Source organism: Lacerta agilis, chromosome 7, assembly GCF_009819535.1.
Source record: "Lacerta agilis isolate rLacAgi1 chromosome 7, rLacAgi1.pri, whole genome shotgun sequence".
Classification (NCBI taxonomy): domain Eukaryota; kingdom Metazoa; phylum Chordata; class Lepidosauria; order Squamata; family Lacertidae; genus Lacerta; species Lacerta agilis.
This window is the reverse complement of record NC_046318.1, coordinates 83,782,568-83,798,719: the sequence shown is the minus strand read 5'-3', so window position 1 is coordinate 83,798,719 and position 16,152 is coordinate 83,782,568. Positions and strand designations below refer to the sequence as shown.

The 16,152-nt window shown below is 47.5% G+C and overlaps 1 protein-coding gene across 1 annotated transcript; it reads right to left on the bottom strand.

Annotated features, from left to right (window-relative positions):
* Positions 1 to 1,190: 1,190 nt before the first annotated feature.
* LOC117050345 (ubiquitin carboxyl-terminal hydrolase CYLD-like) lies at positions 1,191 to 16,152 on the bottom strand. Its single transcript, XM_033155956.1, has 15 exons — positions 16,029 to 16,152; positions 14,698 to 15,177; positions 13,658 to 13,939; positions 11,435 to 11,510; positions 10,412 to 10,620; positions 9,482 to 9,635; positions 9,130 to 9,265; positions 8,670 to 8,780; positions 8,068 to 8,159; positions 7,203 to 7,269; positions 6,317 to 6,449; positions 5,528 to 5,636; positions 4,336 to 4,454; positions 3,624 to 3,843; positions 1,191 to 2,539 (listed from the first exon to the last, which is right to left on the bottom strand). The coding sequence occupies exons 2-15, from the start codon at positions 15,157 to 15,159 to the stop codon at positions 2,355 to 2,357; spliced, it is 2,355 nt and encodes a 784-aa protein (XP_033011847.1). The 5' UTR covers positions 15,160 to 15,177; positions 16,029 to 16,152; the 3' UTR covers positions 1,191 to 2,354.

The following is a 16,152-nucleotide window of genomic DNA, read 5'->3' as shown; positions in this document are numbered from 1 at the left end:
TTCTCTCTCTTACACACACAGGTGGCTAGCCTCCCCTTCCACAAGTTGAGGAGCCAATTTTTCTGTCCCTCCCACCAATTTTGGCAGTGGGGAAAGGAACGCATAGACACAAAACGTGCGTAAAGCCAAACGCCCTGTTGGGGATGGTCCTTCTCAAATTGCCAGAAGGATCCTTGAAGAGGTGATCAACTCCCCACAGGGGATGAGCATCAAATCTTATGCTTTTAGCCCTACACAGAATTGGGGTATGTGTAAATAAACTTCCATGCCACTGTTTTCTCCCATCCACATCTTTCAGAACAAGGGTGGGGAACGAGGAATTGTTGGAGTACAACTCCCAGCATTCTGGCTGGTGCTATGAGCAGCTGAAGGGCCGCAGCTTCCTGATGCCTGTGTTGCCTTCGTGAAACATAGGCAACACAGAAGACATTCAGTTGCGGAGCATTTTCCTTGGTGACTCTTGCATACGAGACATTTCTTGGGAAACACAGTCGAGTCAGAAAAGCAAACACAGTCGAGTCAGAAAAGAAGGCTCTATTGGAGGATGTATTTTACAAAAAGATTGACATCACTACATACAAAAATGTCCACTTTGAGATTTTTTTAAGGCAGAGGTGGGCAGCTGGATACAGCTGGTGATAAGTTCTAGAAATAGAGGAAAGAATGCCAACACAGATTCCAAGAATTTAAATAATGCAAGCACAATCTCTGCAGCTGGTCTCTCAAGCTAGGCCTCAATGAAGGCTGTTACAAGGTGAATCCCGGCTATCGGCAAATAAACACAAATAACTTTGATAAATTAATTTCCTGCTATTAGCTTGTTTCCTGCTTGTAGAAGCCCTAGCAGACACCAAGATGAATGCTGCAAAACCTCTTGGATTTCTGTGTCAGACAAGCTTCTTTCCCCAACGAGGCAATGTCCTACTGTAATACTTTATAATTTCAGGCTGCAGAACAAGACATCTCAGCAGAGGTGATTTAGAAATACAAGGTAGGGAGAGTTGTTTAACAGGGCTAGACAGGTCACACAGACGCTGTCACATGTAAGGCACTTTGTCCTCTCCCTACCCAATATCTTATTGCACAATATTTAGTAGACAGAAAATGCCAACTGTTCTGTAAAATTCACATAGGATACAGAATCCCTGTGTGTTTTCTGCAAGAGAGCTATTTTTTCTTTTCTTTCAGTAGCTCAATATACTTGGGGAGAATGTCTGAAACACCAAACTCAAACTATTTAGAGATGGAAACCAAGAAGATATGTCAACTTGGGGGGTGGGGTGGGGAGAGAGTGGGGCGGGGGGGGGGGTCATTCTAACCCACGGGAGATAAACTGTCAAGATACCATCACAGAATTTGAGAGGGGGAAGAAGTCCAAAGGATCACGTTTCACTTACTCTCTTAGCTCTGCACTGCTGTACAAGGACAGCTCACACAGGAGGCTTAATAACAGTGCTGTTGAATTCACAGTAAGGCAGGCCAGGCCATTCCCCAGGAGTCACCAGACTGCCAGGGCACCTGCTGCTCTGGATGGGTGTATATAATAGCCCACAGCCCTGGCTGCCACACTTTCTTGTGAAAGTTGTAAAGGCTGAAAAAGCAGAAGGCGTGAGAGCCATCTCCACACACTTGGGCCATTTTCTCCCCAAACCATTACTAGATGGGACCAAAGGTATTTATCCAAAGTGCTTGTCCTGCCTGAGACAGGTCAGCATCGAGACGCTTCAGTATGAAGCCTCAATTACCATCTAAAACAAATTACACAAATTTAAAAGTGCAAGTCATGCACACAGGGCTGCCACAGATGTCAAAGGAGCACACCAACAACCTAGTGTGCAGAGGAGGGGCAGTCTGCTATTCCCTGGGGATTCCAGGTCAAGCCCAGAATTTATTGCAGGAAGAGCTTCTTGTCTGAGACACTCAATTCCCACCAAGGAAGAGGAATGGTCAGAATAAGAGTACTGGATTTTTGGAACCCAGCTGAGGTGAAACCCTGAGACAGGCCACTTTCCTGGTACACAGACCAGAGAGTCTTTGTCCAAGCCCAGCCTTGAGCTTCTGCTTCTTCCTGAGTTGTAGCCCAAAGGAAAGTCAAGGCACAGCAGTGCCAAGAGCATCTGGGGAGACACTTACCAAAAGGAGTGTGGGAACTGAGAGGGGAGGTTGCTCCACCAACACTAGTCCCACATTTCTGACAAGTCCAGATTCGCAGGTTTGAATCACCTGCCCTAGGCAAAGTAGTTTCACTGGTTCCATTGTCCAGAGGTGATTTTGTAAACAGCATGAGAGACAGCGCAGTGGAAGAGCATCAGAGCCCCTTCCTCTCTGTTCCACTGCAAGAAGCAGCCCACCGCTCACTTATAGAGTGCCATTTTCTTGCTTTGGTACATGTACATGTAAGCATCACAGAAGAGGCGCTTAGCTACTCCTTCCATGTCCCGGGGCTGCTGCATGGCCAGGGTGGCTACTGGCATCTCCAGGTACTTGGCAACCTCTGGGCACAGAGTCACAGTGGGAATGTTGAAGCCGTCCTCGTCACCTGCGAGGAAGAGAGGGTCCTTTGGTTAGGTGAATCCCCTTGGGTGCATTTGGAACCACCCCCTGCCTTGTGCAGCCAGGACTGGTCAACCTCTGCAACTGCACAGGCACACGACCGATGGGCGTAGCATCATTCATGAGAGACCACTGCCCTTCAAGAAATGAAAGAGGAGCACTTTGTTGATTCAGGAAGTGAGGATTTATTTGTCATGGATTGGTTGGGCACAGATGAATGGTGGGAGGAACCAGCTGGGGAACCCCAAAGAAAGAAGGCTCAGAGCCCGGAGAGTGGTGATGGGGTGATGATGAGTGGACAGAGGGAGAATACTGGGGGGAGGAGGTGTCGGAAGCTGAAGGGGGTAACGGGGCTTAGTGAGCAGGGACAGTCTGTGACAGAAAGGAGTCCAGAATCAGAGGCAGAAGCAGGCAAGTGGGATGAGGGGGACCAAGAGGCAGAGCTGAGTCACAGGTGTCTCTCCCCCACCCTTCTGCGACAAGCTCCCCTTCCCCCAGAACCAGGAGAGGTATGAAACAGGAGGAGCATAGACAGGCTGCATGTAGGAGCAGTCTCTGATTGCTTGGAAGAAACCCTGGAGAGGAGGAGACATAAGAGGGCTGCGGGGAGACGAGGACTTTGTCTTGGCAACTGCTTTTGTGTAGCTACTCAATTTTGACATTATAATGCAGATACAGGGAACTTGTGGGCCTCCAGCTGTTGTTAAGACTCCAACTCCCATCATCCCTAATGATTTGCCCCACTAGCTGAGGCTGACAGGAGTTGAGGCATCCAACAATATTTGGACAGTCACAAGTTCCCCATCCTTGCTATAAACAAGGTGTGGGGAACCTTTGGTCCTCCAGATGTTGCTGAACTACAACTCTCATTAGCCTCAAGCACGTTCAATGGCCAGGGCAGATGGGAATTGTAGTCCCAGACCCCTGCATATCACATGCATTAAATGAGCCAATCCCTTCCCTCCCCAACATTGAAACAACATCCCTAATGCATTTGTGGCTTTTTTGGGAGGGGGGAAGACGTCCATGCACCTGTTGAAATAGCACCGGCACCACACATACAAACTTACCATGCCTATCTGCCATGCTGTCAAAAAACATCCAATTCTCTTTCTCTGGTCCGTATTTCACAAAGGAGACGTAGTGACTGGTTTCAATGCAGAGAACAGCAAAGAGCTCCAATTTCTCCCGAGGCACCCGGAGGCTGCCCAGGCGGCTGCCCCTGCAGAACTCCTCGGGGATGTGCAGCTTTGTCAGCTGATGGGATTTGCGCTGGTAATGAGAGTGAGCCTGCAAACAGCCACAAGACAGTGAAGCTAAAGGGGTGGCGGGGGCTCGCAAGGAACGGAGCACCTGCTGCCATCAGGTGGTCTGTGCTTTTAAAGAAAGGAAGTCCACAAGGCCCGGTCGTCCCTTTCGTTCTCAGAAAACCCACATCCACCCTAACCAGGGCATGCAGAAGCACCTGCAGAACCCACAGAACAAAGGGAATGTCCACAGGGAAGAAAAATGATTAAAGTTCTCCGATTCTATGAAAACATTTTAAACAAATAAATACTGCTACCAAATTTGGAGAGGGCCCTCGAAAGCTTTTGGGGAGCCAAGTAAGGCCCACAGGCTGTTGGTTAACTACCCTCCGGTGTATACCAAGTCCATCAGTGCGTTCCCCTAAAGAAAAGGGCTCCTTCACTCCTTTCCTGAAGTCTCAAGAGGAGCAGGCATGAATCTGGGGCCTTAGACGTGAAACTTCTTCCCACTATGGTACAAATGAAAAGGGGATACCTGAGTGCAGCAAGAATCGCAGTACTGCTTCAATCCAGTGTCCGCAAACATCTTGTCTTTGAAGCACGCTGAGCATTCCTGAGTGGCCACAGCTCCGCACACAAAGCATTCCCTGGGACCTAAAGGGGGAGACGAAAGATCACACCTTGAACCTTTCAGAGCCTCCCATAGCACAGGATGCACTTTCCACTGAGAAGTGAATTGGGCCCGAAAATGGCTAAGTGATCTTTAGTGTGGTTCCTGCTGCGAAGTCTCTTCTCCCCTGGCCAGCATCCAAGCCACAATGGTATATTGTTGCTTAGATCACACAGATATCCTGGCTAACAGCAGCCTCTAGGCCTGAATCAGGCCCAGGGAGAAAGAAGCACAGCAGGATCTTTCCTGACAAACAAGCTGAGCCACCTACAAAACGCTTAAGAACGCTCCCTGTACTTATTCTCACAACTGCCCAATGATGCAAGTTAGGCTGAGGGAGAAGGATTTGCCAGGGAGCTTCATGAATGGATAGGCATGAGAACCTCTTACTGTTTAATTCCAGTTACAGGTAGGTAGCCGTGTTGGTCTGCCATAGTCAAAAAAAAAATAAGAAGAAGTGTGCATGCACATGAAAGCTCATACCAAGAACCACAGAGTCTAGGGCTTGCTGATCAGAAGGTCGGCAGTTCGAATCCCTGCCACGGGGTGAGCTCCCGTTGCTCGGTCCCAGCTCCTGCCTACCTAGCAGTTCGAAAGCACATCAAAGTGCAAGTAGATAAATAGGGACCGCTCCAGCGGGAAGGTAAACGGCGTTTCCGTGCGCTGCTCTGGTTCACCAGAAGCGGCTTTGTCATGCTGGCCACATGACCCGGAAGCTGTCTGCGGACAAACACCGGCTCCCTCGGCCTATAGAGCGAGATGAGCGCCGCAACCCCAGAGTCGGATACGACTGGACCTGATGGTCAGGGGTCCCTTTACCTTTTTAAGGTGCTACTGGAAGGAATTTTTTTATTTTTTATTTTGTTTTAATTCCAGGATGTTCCCAACGAACCCTGGGTCAGTTCTAGAGGCCACAGCAATGAATCCATTCTCTGAACTGTCATCAGTCTCACACAGTGCTATTGCAGCATCCAAGGAAGTGGATGACAAATCTAGGTAAAGGGAACTAGAATACGTTCACATCCCCACCCCTACCGTATGATGCCCCATAACTTACTATCCAGCAGCAGGTCAGTAATGTCCAGCTCCAAGGAGGGGATGATTTTGCTGAACATTTTGTATTCCTTCCCAAAACGGGGCATTTGGAGGATAAAGCAGGATGGAATCTAGGCAGAGGGAGAAATGGAAGCCACATCATCGGGACTTGCTCTGCAGCCAGAAGTTTCTGAGCAATCACACAGTGCAGAATCTGGGATGGGCCGATGGTCAGAGAAGGGCAGTCTATCTGCTTACAGCCACATAGCAAATTGATCTGCAATGGGAAGCCCAGCAGGATCCTGTATCTCAGAGCTGTGTAGAAGAGGGCACCGCTGCAGGGCAAGCTTTCCTCACCTCTACATGGAAAGTTGTGCCTGCTCAAAGTTCAATACAATTCTTGGCAAAGGCAGTGGAGCAACTGCTGGTATTCCTGGATGAGACCAATTATCTAGACCAGGGTTTCCCGAACTTGGGTGTTTTTTGGACTACAACTCCCATCATCCCTGACCACTGTTAGGGATAATGGGAGGTTTGGTCCAACAAAAGCTGGAGACCCAAGTCTGGGAAACCCTGGTCTAGATGTCCTACAATGTGGGTTCAGGTTCAGAACTGAACCAGCCTTGGTCACCCTGATGGATGATCATGAAACAGACAGGGGGAGTGTGACCCTATTGACGGAGCTCAGTATCTCAGCAGCTTTTGACACCATTAACCAAGATATCCTCCCGGACAGGCTCAGGTCATGCTCTGCAGGGTCAGAATGTTAAAACACAGAGAAGCAGCAACCAAAAGGGTCACAATGACTCACCTCCACCAGCTTGAGATCAGATGAGAGAAAGGAATGCTCTACCAGCTGCTGCACGTTGGGCACCACCAAGTCCTCCTGCTTGTCCATGAATATCTGGTAGCAGTAGCACTCCTGCTCCTTGAGCCTTCCAGACCTGAAAGCGATGGGCAGGTGACTCCTCTGCGGCTATCCAGATGATGCACCCCACTCCCCACAAAAGGAATTATTAGAGCAACGGCAGCTGTTTCAATGGTGCAATGGGGAAATGAATTTCTTAGGCTTCTCCCCATTCCCTCTGAGGAGCACTATGGGGCGCAGGGGGTGCGGCTGGGTGGAAGCCAGGCTCCCCCATTCTGAGCCACTGCAGGCATACAAACTCCTGCCCTTAACACACCGCCTTTGGGGTAAGGTCAGCTGGAGACCTGGAGAACTTGGGTTTGCCTCCATCAACACCTGAGGCTTTCTAGACTTCAAACCAATACACACGTGTAGAGCTGAATACTAATTCCCTAGCCAAATAAAAATAGTTAGCAAAGGTGCCCCTACCCGCAATTTTCCTCTGCCACAGGGGTGGTTAACCTTTGAGCCATCCAGATGCTGCTGAACTACAAATCCACGACAATTAGCAGTGCTGGCTGGGACTGGAGAAAGCTGGTAGTCCAGCAACATCTCAAGGGCCACAAGTCACTCCTGCTCCACCAGGCCTAAGGCACTGCCCCTTTCCTCCTCCTCCACTTCTCCCCTGACCACAAAGAGGTATTTTGACAGGTTTCCTTTACCACTTTAAGTCACTAGCCACCCAGATCAACTCCCTTTGAGGCATAAGATCCTTTGAAATGTGATTCTTTCTTCCTAGTCCCAGAAACATGCAGCCCATATTTCTCAGCTCTTTGGGGTGAAAACTTACTGCAGCTTCAGAAGCGGCTCTATCCCAAGGATGTGATGCATGATGAGATTAAGAAACTCCTCAGGGTCTAAAAGGGCAAAGTAAACACCACATCAGACACTCTGGTCCCTTCTTCTCCAGCTGCTGTCAGACATGGGCAAATCTTTTGTATAAATAAGAGCATAAGCAGAGTCTGATGATGTCAGGCCAGTGGCCCATTCAGTGCAGCGTCCTGTTCCCACAGTGGCCAACCAGATGCCTCTTCTGGGAAGCCCACAAGCAGGATTCAAGCACAAGAGCACTTTCTTCTCCAGCGGTTTCCAGCAGCTGGCATTTGAAGGCTCTACCTCCGACAGTGGAAGAAGAAACGAAGGAGAGCAGGTGCGGGTGGGGTGGGTGTGCAGGTACTGTAACTAGATCCCTCCATCACTTAAGAACAGAGAAAGAACACACAGAAAATAAGGCCAAAAAGTGGGGGAGCAGGGGACTGGTGTCTTCTGTCATTGCAGGATACTGGACTCCCCACTGGCTTTGGCTTGGCATTTCTTTGGAGTATTGGCTTAGCACAGCAAATACCAGCTCTCACACTATGCCATACCAAACTGGCCAGGTAGTTCTTTAACTTCTGTCAAAAGCTTTAAGGGAAGGAGGACCATGCCCACCCCTTTTCCAGGGTCTTTGATTGCAGCCTTGCAAAGAATCCAATTAGGGGTTTCTAGCAATTCCACCTTTATCCTGCCCTCCCTGACGAAAAACCCATGAGGTAGATTAAGCTGCCTCAGAGGGACAGTCCGTGGCTGAGCAGGGATCTGATACTGGAATAGCTTAGTAACACATCCAAGTGCACCAGAGCATGAGACCCAAAAGGGAGGGGGAAATTAATCACCTTTCTCAGAAGTGGCAAAGCTGGAACACTCCCCCTTCTCAGTCAACTGGTGCCGAAGGTCCATCACATTGCTAGCAGCAACAAATCCTTTCCTGAGAAGAGGAAGAAATCATGTAATCTCTTCAAGAAACTGACAAGGTGTTAAAGCCTGGCCTGCATGAATGTATGACATCCCCAAAATCCCAAGTGCCAAGGGGACACTGCAGATTAATAAATAAAATTAATATAGATTTGCATATTTTGCAGAATTTATTCTGCTTCACAATGGGGGAAGAAACAAGGAGCGCCACAGAAACCCAAGTTGCAGCTTCTCAAATCCATTGTGTACACCCTGTTCAGCTTATTAGATTTCACCAGGCTCTGAGCTTACTGCAGAGCTATGGGAACTAGAAACTTTGAGGATGGTTTTGTTGGTTTTTATATAGAAGGGGAACCTCTCCGCTTTGAGGATGCAGAATTCAGCATGTGGCACTGAAAGCTGCCCCTGCAAAAAAATGCAGATAGACCAAGAGGATAATAATAATAACTAATAATAAGAGCTGAGTTGGAGGCACAAGTGGACTGCTTCCGTTGGTCAGGAGGACACCCCGTTAGCTACTCACTGCCTGAGAGGGTTGACTATCTTGTCCCGGAGGATATTCTGAACTTGTCCATCAGGTGGGAGGGAGGGTTTGAAGAGCATGGAATCCAACACAGAGGTGCAGGAGAAGAGGCTGTGGTGAGAGAGGACGCACTTGGTAACTCTGCTAGGTTGGCAGCAACACTCCAGAGTAGGGGATTTAAAAAAAGAAAAGACTGACATGGAGACAGAGAGAAATTGAAGCAACAACATGAGCAGCGGAGAATATATCCCCCCTCCAAAAAAACCCAGGCTGAATTTGATATAGTGCAGTTCACATACCCTACAAAGGTCCTCAGCCATCAGACAAAAATGTAATTAAGCACAGTCCCTGAAGGTGCACAAAGGGGGCTATTTCCCATAAACTAAATGGACCTAATGTGGTTTCCAAAAGGGACCCACTTATATGGGGGTTTGGAAAGGAAGCAAGCGGCCCCACCTACCTGAAAAGTGCAGCATCCATGTAGCAAGAATTGCAGTGGCCCTGGATCCCCCTCATCCGCCCTTCCAGGACATTCACAGCCACATCATCCCTGAGAGGGGGCAAGTTGCTTAGGACAGCAGGAGCATCCAGTCCACCTGAAACAGATGGATACTTCCTCTTTCTAAAAACACCTCTAATGTTCTGCTCCTGAAAATATGCCTCTCTTTTAGCTTAGACATGATGCAACAAACCATGATGGGAAGGGCAAGAGAAAGAACGGGGTGTGTGTGTGTGTGTGTGTGTGTCAAAAGCTGCAAATGGATCACTTGATCCTCCCTGCAGTATATCTTCAGTGGAGGAAGGGAACTTACTCAACTCTGTGGACTCCGGGGAAGTGTGGCTGACGGACTGGAAGCGCATGTCTGGCTGGCACGACTCCAGCCTCACAAAGAGGCCACGCTTTGGGGGGCAAGAGAAGTAGCGCACCCCCTGCAACTCGCCATCAGAAACACCCTTATCTTCATCCTGTGCGGGAGGGTGAAATCTCTCAGTCAGACAGGCAAGCATCCTGGTCAGAATCTCCCCTGGCAGTCTCACAGACAAGGAAAAGGAACAAGAAGGAATTCCGGGGGATTCCACATGGGAAGCTGTGCCAGTACCATCCTCTCTGTTCTTCCTATCAGAGACAAGAACTCCTCAAATCCCTCTTGGGCCCTGCAGTTGAGTTACCAACGCCTCTCAATCAGTGGTACCAAAGGCTGCCGAAAAGACTAAGAGTCAAACTGTCGCAATTAAATTACCCACCTCAAGACTCTTGGCTCTAGTAGCCCATTTCTTAGAGGGGGAAGCAGGCTTTCATTTCCAGTAGTCCTGTCAACTGCATGCCCATTTACCCGTTGCATAGCCCAACCCTGTGATACAGTTCTTGATCCCACTAACATGAATCTAAAAAAATGTAGTATAAACACCGACAACTGGGAAACACCAGCCTGCAAGTGCTCCAATTGGAGAACAGCCTTTACCAAAGGTGTCATGGGCTTTGAAGACGCTTGAACTCAGGACGAAAGGTGCTAAAAGGAAGGCATGCTTGGCAAACCCTCACCAGGATCAACTCCCGCCCGGAAACCTATGTCCCCACTGTGGAAGGATGTGTGGATCCAGAATTGGCCTCCACAGTCCCTTACGGACTCACTGTTAAGACTGTGTTCATGGCAGACAATCTTACTCAGCTACGAGGGATCGCCAAAGAAGAAGCTAGAGGTGTCAAAGACCATAAATGGATGCATGGATGGAACTCTCACCAGCTCAACTCCAGCCATTTTCTGCCGATTTTCAGGCAGACAGCCAATCCAACAGATTGTTCCTGTGACCGAGTTCCCCTTGTCCAAGTTGATCCGTACCACTGAGTTCACGTCAAGGGAGGGTGACTTGCTTTCCAGATCCTCTGCACTCTCACTTCTCTTGCGCTGAGGCTGGTCCTGGAGCCCAGTATCAGTATCCACTTCAAATCCTGAAAGGCAACACATATGTATTATGCCGGACAGACTTTTGTAATTAACATTTTTATGCCGTTTTATTACTTTGCTGTTGAAGACACTGGGTGGGAGCTGGAGAGTAGGAATTTATGAGTGACAGAGCCATTTTGCTGGTCTGCCTGTTTAGTATTCTCTTTAGCAACCTAAGACCTGATTTGGGTTTGGAAGTTAGGCTAACCCTCACTTACACTCTGCAATGCACTTGACTTTCTGCTACTAAAGGAAATGCTATGGGGTGCCAAGGTATGTTTACCTCTGCATTCTACCCATCAGTGTTGAAATGCGCTCTTGCTTCAGCAGAATATCTTCCTGGTTGGTGCAGGGCAATCAGAAGACCTGGGTTCCTTCCAAACAACAAAGTGCCTTCTCATTTTCACTTCTCCCTTCGTGCATTCTTCAGCAAGGCACTCAAGAATGCTTGGTGCCTCAATGTTTTAAGAGGAATGCAACACAGAAAAATATACCCTATGTGTCTTATAAGGCAGACTACAAAGGTGGTTGGTGTGCATGTTATTGTTTTCTGCAGCAGCCTTATAGACTACAGTAGAACCAATAAGAGAAGGAGAAGGGGACGACAGAGGATGAGATGGTTGGACAGTGTTCTCGAAGCAACTAGCATGAGTTTGGCCAAACTGCGGGAGGCAGTGAAAGATAGGCGTGCCTGGTGTGCTCTGGTCCATGGGGTCACGAAGAGTCGGACACGACTGAATGACTGAACAACAAGGAACCAATAAGATTTCTGGTCCTCCAGAAATGGAGAAGCAAAGCTACCACAGACTACTGAGTCACCTGGGGAAAGCAGCTCCTCTTGAACCACAGAGTCCATGGGGATAACACGGAAAACATCTGCTGATCCTTCTTCCTCCTACAAACCAAAATATAATGTGGGTGTATGTTTTAACCTTTTTTAGCTTATTATTGATTTTATGCTTTGAATGATTTACAAAGTTGTTTTATGGGTTTTCTTATTGATAATTTATTGATTTATTCTCTCTGTAAACAGCTTTGAGTTTTGCTTTTTTTAAAACAATCAAGCAGTGTATAAATTTATGAAATAAATGAAGTAGAAAATTTAAGGATGTACCTGGAAGTTTTACATACAAAGTATGTGAAGTACTACTGAGCTACATATGCACCATGGATGTCATTGGCTTAGTTCATACCAACAACCACAGCTTGTTTCTTCAAAGCTTAGTTTGTTTTCTAGCTGCCTCTTTGGTGAGCATCTTTGGTGGGGCAGTCAATCAAACTATAATTAAGAAAGGGTGATGGATTCGCATGCAACACCAAGCGGGAGTTTAGACAAAGAAAGAACAAGCCATGGATTCCATCTTGGTTTGTTGGCAATAACCAAACCATAGTTAAGCCACAGTATAGCATTGGCTTCCGGTTCTGCTCTGCCTTAAGGGAGGCAGCTCCCACAACAGTGGGAAATCATTGAAGAAGGAAAAACAAGGATGATTGAGGGTAATTATCCTTGCAAATCCTCCCCCCCCCCCCCGGGACAGGGGGAAATGGGCTTCACTCGCAGTTAGTCTCGGCACCTGGCTCTCACCCAGACATGGAATGCGGAGGGCAGAGAGGCGCTGAGTGCAAAAGCACTTCGCCTACCGAAAACCCTTCAACACCACCATTAAGAAGCAGAGGTTCTCCTGTTAATTAGAGCTTAATTGGACTAAAGTATGGGCGTGTGCTAGAAGAGATGAGATCACAAACTGCAGAACAAAACCAACTGCGAGGACTTTAAGGTTTGAACTTGAGATAAGACTTAATTCGGTGCAAAAGACAGGTGGAGGGCAGCCTACAGTTTCTTTATTTAAGTTTTCTTCTTTATATTTATGATTCGGCAACCCACCTCTGAATGTTAGTTCAAATTAAAAGCGAGGATGGAAGAAATTGGATTAAAAATATGGAATATAACATCAAATAGAACCCTGTGTGTAAAAAAAAAGGAAAAGAGAGGGAAGCTCTATTTTGGAAAAGGTTTACAATGGAAACTTAGAGCTGACTCTTCCCCATCCTTTATTATTTATGGAGTGAACTGAAGAGCGCTAAGAGGACTTGGAATTTAATTTAATTGGAAGTATAATTGCTCATTTTTTTCCAGCTGGATGGAAGGATGAAAGGAGTCTGTGAGCATGCCAAGGAACTGATAAGGTTCATATATGAGTTATCTGCAGTTTAACAGAGCACTCTTCTTCCCAGGCTGAGAGGAAAAATGGTTAAAACAGGTTGTTTATTGGGACAGAGTGATTTTTGGAGTTGTTAATGTTGAAAACAACGAAGCACGGGACGGGGCAATGGAGAAATATCTGGAACAACAATGGGGTATCAACTTCACCCAAGGCATGATGGATAATAGCAACAACTGGGGGGGAAAGACATAGCATCTTACAAGGACAAGAAGAAACACCACAGACAGAATAATTGCCACACACAGGAAAAGCAAGGATATCGTTTGAGTTCCTCACTTGTAGTTTTATAAATCATTTAATGTGTCAACATGCATAGGAGTAATTAATATTGCAGTTGTTATATAAGGGATTATTATTATGACTGGAATGTAATGGAAATTAATAAGATTTTGGAGGCAGAAATAAAGCAAATAATCAATCGATCAATTTTAGCATGCAGGGGGCCACCTTATCTAAATTATATCATTCGGCATTTGAACAATTGGTATTAATAATTGTATTATAAATTGTTATCATAATAATGAGGCTATTATTGAATTGTAATTGAAAGCTAATAAACATTATTATCACAGTATAGCAACCCATGGCTTAGTGTTATGTGCAGACCCGGCCATTTCATCCATCTGCCCAGATAAGGACAAGCAAGCATTTATCAGTTTCAACTGGCAGAGGAGACCTGTTGCATTATTTCCCTTCCTCGCTCTTCTTGGCGCAACCCCCAAATGGGGGCATCATCATTCTCTATTTTCAGCACATTACTGTCTCAATTAATGCCTCCTCCAGAAGGATTTAATCAGAATGGTGATGACTTTCTTACCGGACACACTTTAACCATCCAGGTGTTTTCCTCCTTGAATATATCCATTGCTATTCCTCGCATGAAGGCATCGTCCAAATAGAAGCCGATGGTGTCCCCCACTTTCACTGGAGATGCCCCAACTGCGTCCGGATTTGCCTCTTGCTTCGCCATGCCCTTCTCTGGTGCTGATACAAACTGCAGTTTGTTGCATGGGAGGAAAAGGCCACAGTCCTTTTTACATTTGAAGTATTCTGTCCCATTGTAGGTACCATCACAGTGGCCTTTGCCTTCACCGTCACCCTGGAGAAGTAGCAGATAGGTTATGTTATAACATCTCAGCATGTGAACAAAGAGAGGACACAAGAGAATAGCCCATTTCTGCTCCAGGTATGCGAGTATCATGCAGGAACCAAAGTATACCCTTCAGAGGAGGAGGACAGCTCCCCATCCCTCAGAAAAACTGCACTGTAGTAGTATCATAAAGCCTAAAACCATACAGGAAGCATGCAGCTGAATAAAATTCAGGAATCACCCCATTAAAACTTACTAAATTTACTTCTAGCTTTCCATTTCCATTGCCCCAAAGGAACCCATTCTTCATGTACTGTTTAACTCAAAACTTCCATCACGTGACTTCTGTTTAACGTGGCTGCATCAATTCCATCTTAATCCCTTCACAGTAACCAAAAGAGATTGGCAAGAAACATTAAAATGAGCACGTTATCATGCCTTATCCAGAAAATGATGTATTTTTCCTTCTTTGAAACCATGCAGCCTGAGGAAAGGTTTTGTGAATCTCAAAAGCTTGTGTGAGACATTTTGAACTGGCTGGCCCAAAGAAAGCATTTAATGCTTCTCCTTCTTTCATGTGAACTAGGCAACGCACTTCGCTCTCCAAAACAAGAGACTCAGGCCTAACTTGCAAGGCAATGTACTTTTCTCTTATGGGTTACTGAGAAGGTATTTATATAGCCTATTTAAGTGTTCAAAGCCTAAGTTTAATTACATACCAGACCATAAAAATTCAGCACAATTACAACCTCCATAAATGGCCTCACCTGCAGCTCTACACCAAAGTAAACTGGGCAGAGCCCAGATGGTAAAGGGCTCCTATGAACCTTCCCAATGTAGCAGATGGTACCAGAGAAAGTCTGATGGTCCAGTTCCACAAAGACTTGCTGACCCTGTTTGGCATTCATGGCTGCATCCAGAACATGCCTGTCCAGAAAACAGTTCAACCGTTCATGAATATTGCTGATGGCTGAAAGATAATCAGCCACCTTGTCATGCAAAGGCTGCAGAATTTCAGCATCCAAAGTGACCACGGATCCGTCTTGCTCCATGACAACCCTCAAGAAGCGAGTGGGTGATAATCTGATGCACCGTAAGTAAGACTGTTCGTTCAGGTAACACATACTCCCTGCAGGGAAAAATTTGCTGCCATAAGGGTGGTTTTCAGTCAGGATGTAATACATGTTCTTATCCCCATGGGAAAGTTGGTACATAGCTGCAGTACTCATCTTCACATTCCTTCAGTCCTAAAAAGAAATTACACAATCATGTCATAGGGGAATTTAATAAACCTACTTTAGTCATTGAATAGAAGAAACAAATGATATAGGAACGTTTGCAGGTAATTCCTGAACCCATCCAGATTGGACTACAACTCCCACCAGCACCAGCACCCAAAAGTTGCCCTACAATTTCCACCAGTCGGCAGCACGCATACAGATTGGACTACAACTTCCACCAGCCAGGAGCACCCATCCAGATTGGACTACAACTCCCACCAGCACCCAAAAGTTGCCCTACAATTTCCACCAGTCGGCAGCACGCATCCAGATTGGACTACAACTTCCACAAGCCAGGAGCACCCATCCAGATTGGACTACAACTCCCACCAGCCCCAGCACCTAAAAGTTGCCCTACAATTTCCACCAGTCGGCAGCACGCATCCAGATTGGACTACAACTCCCACCAGTCAGCAGCACCCATCCAGATTGGACTACAACTCGCACCAACCCCAGCACCTAAAAGTTGCCGTACAATTCCCACCAGTCGGTAGCACCCAGGGAGGTTGCCCTACAATTCCCAGCAGTCAGCAGCACCCTGGGAGGTTGCCCTACAACTCCCACCCGCTCCCAGTTGCCGTGCAGCCCCTCTGACGGGCCCCAGGATGGCAAAGGCCGTGCTCGGAGGTGAGGCGGAGGCCCCCGCCCCCTTTGGACAGCCTCTGCCTGTGGCCTTGTCGGTCTCTGCCCTCCCTCGCAGGGCTGTTGTGAGGGTGGAACGGGGGGCGGGGCGGGGAGGAGCCTCGCCTGGGGAAACTTGGCCGGGAAACGGCCGCCCTGTGGGAGAGGAAGGCGGGGGCGCCGCGGGGGTCCCTCACCTGCTCGCTCCGCTCCGCTCAGCGAAGGCAACGGGCCCAGCCGGCGCCGAAGCCGTTCCCGTTTCGCTCTGAGGAAAGGCCATAGAGCGCAGGCGGCGGCCAGAGCGTCCACAGGAGGCCGTCG

What these genes read in the sequence shown, in the direction of transcription:
- LOC117050345 (XM_033155956.1), bottom strand. Translation starts at nt 15,159, where the DNA reads ATGAGTACTGCAGCTATGTACCAACTTTCCCATGGGGATAAGAACATG. An exon ending in CTGATCTCAAGCTGGTGGAG is followed by an intron (nt 5,637 to 6,316) that starts GTGAGTCATTGT and finishes CCCTCTGCCTAG; the next exon opens with ATTCCATCCTGCTTTATCCT. An exon ending in CAGCATGGCAGATAGGCATG is followed by an intron (nt 2,540 to 3,623) that starts GTAAGTTTGTAT and finishes TCTTCCTCGCAG; the next exon opens with GTGACGAGGACGGCTTCAAC.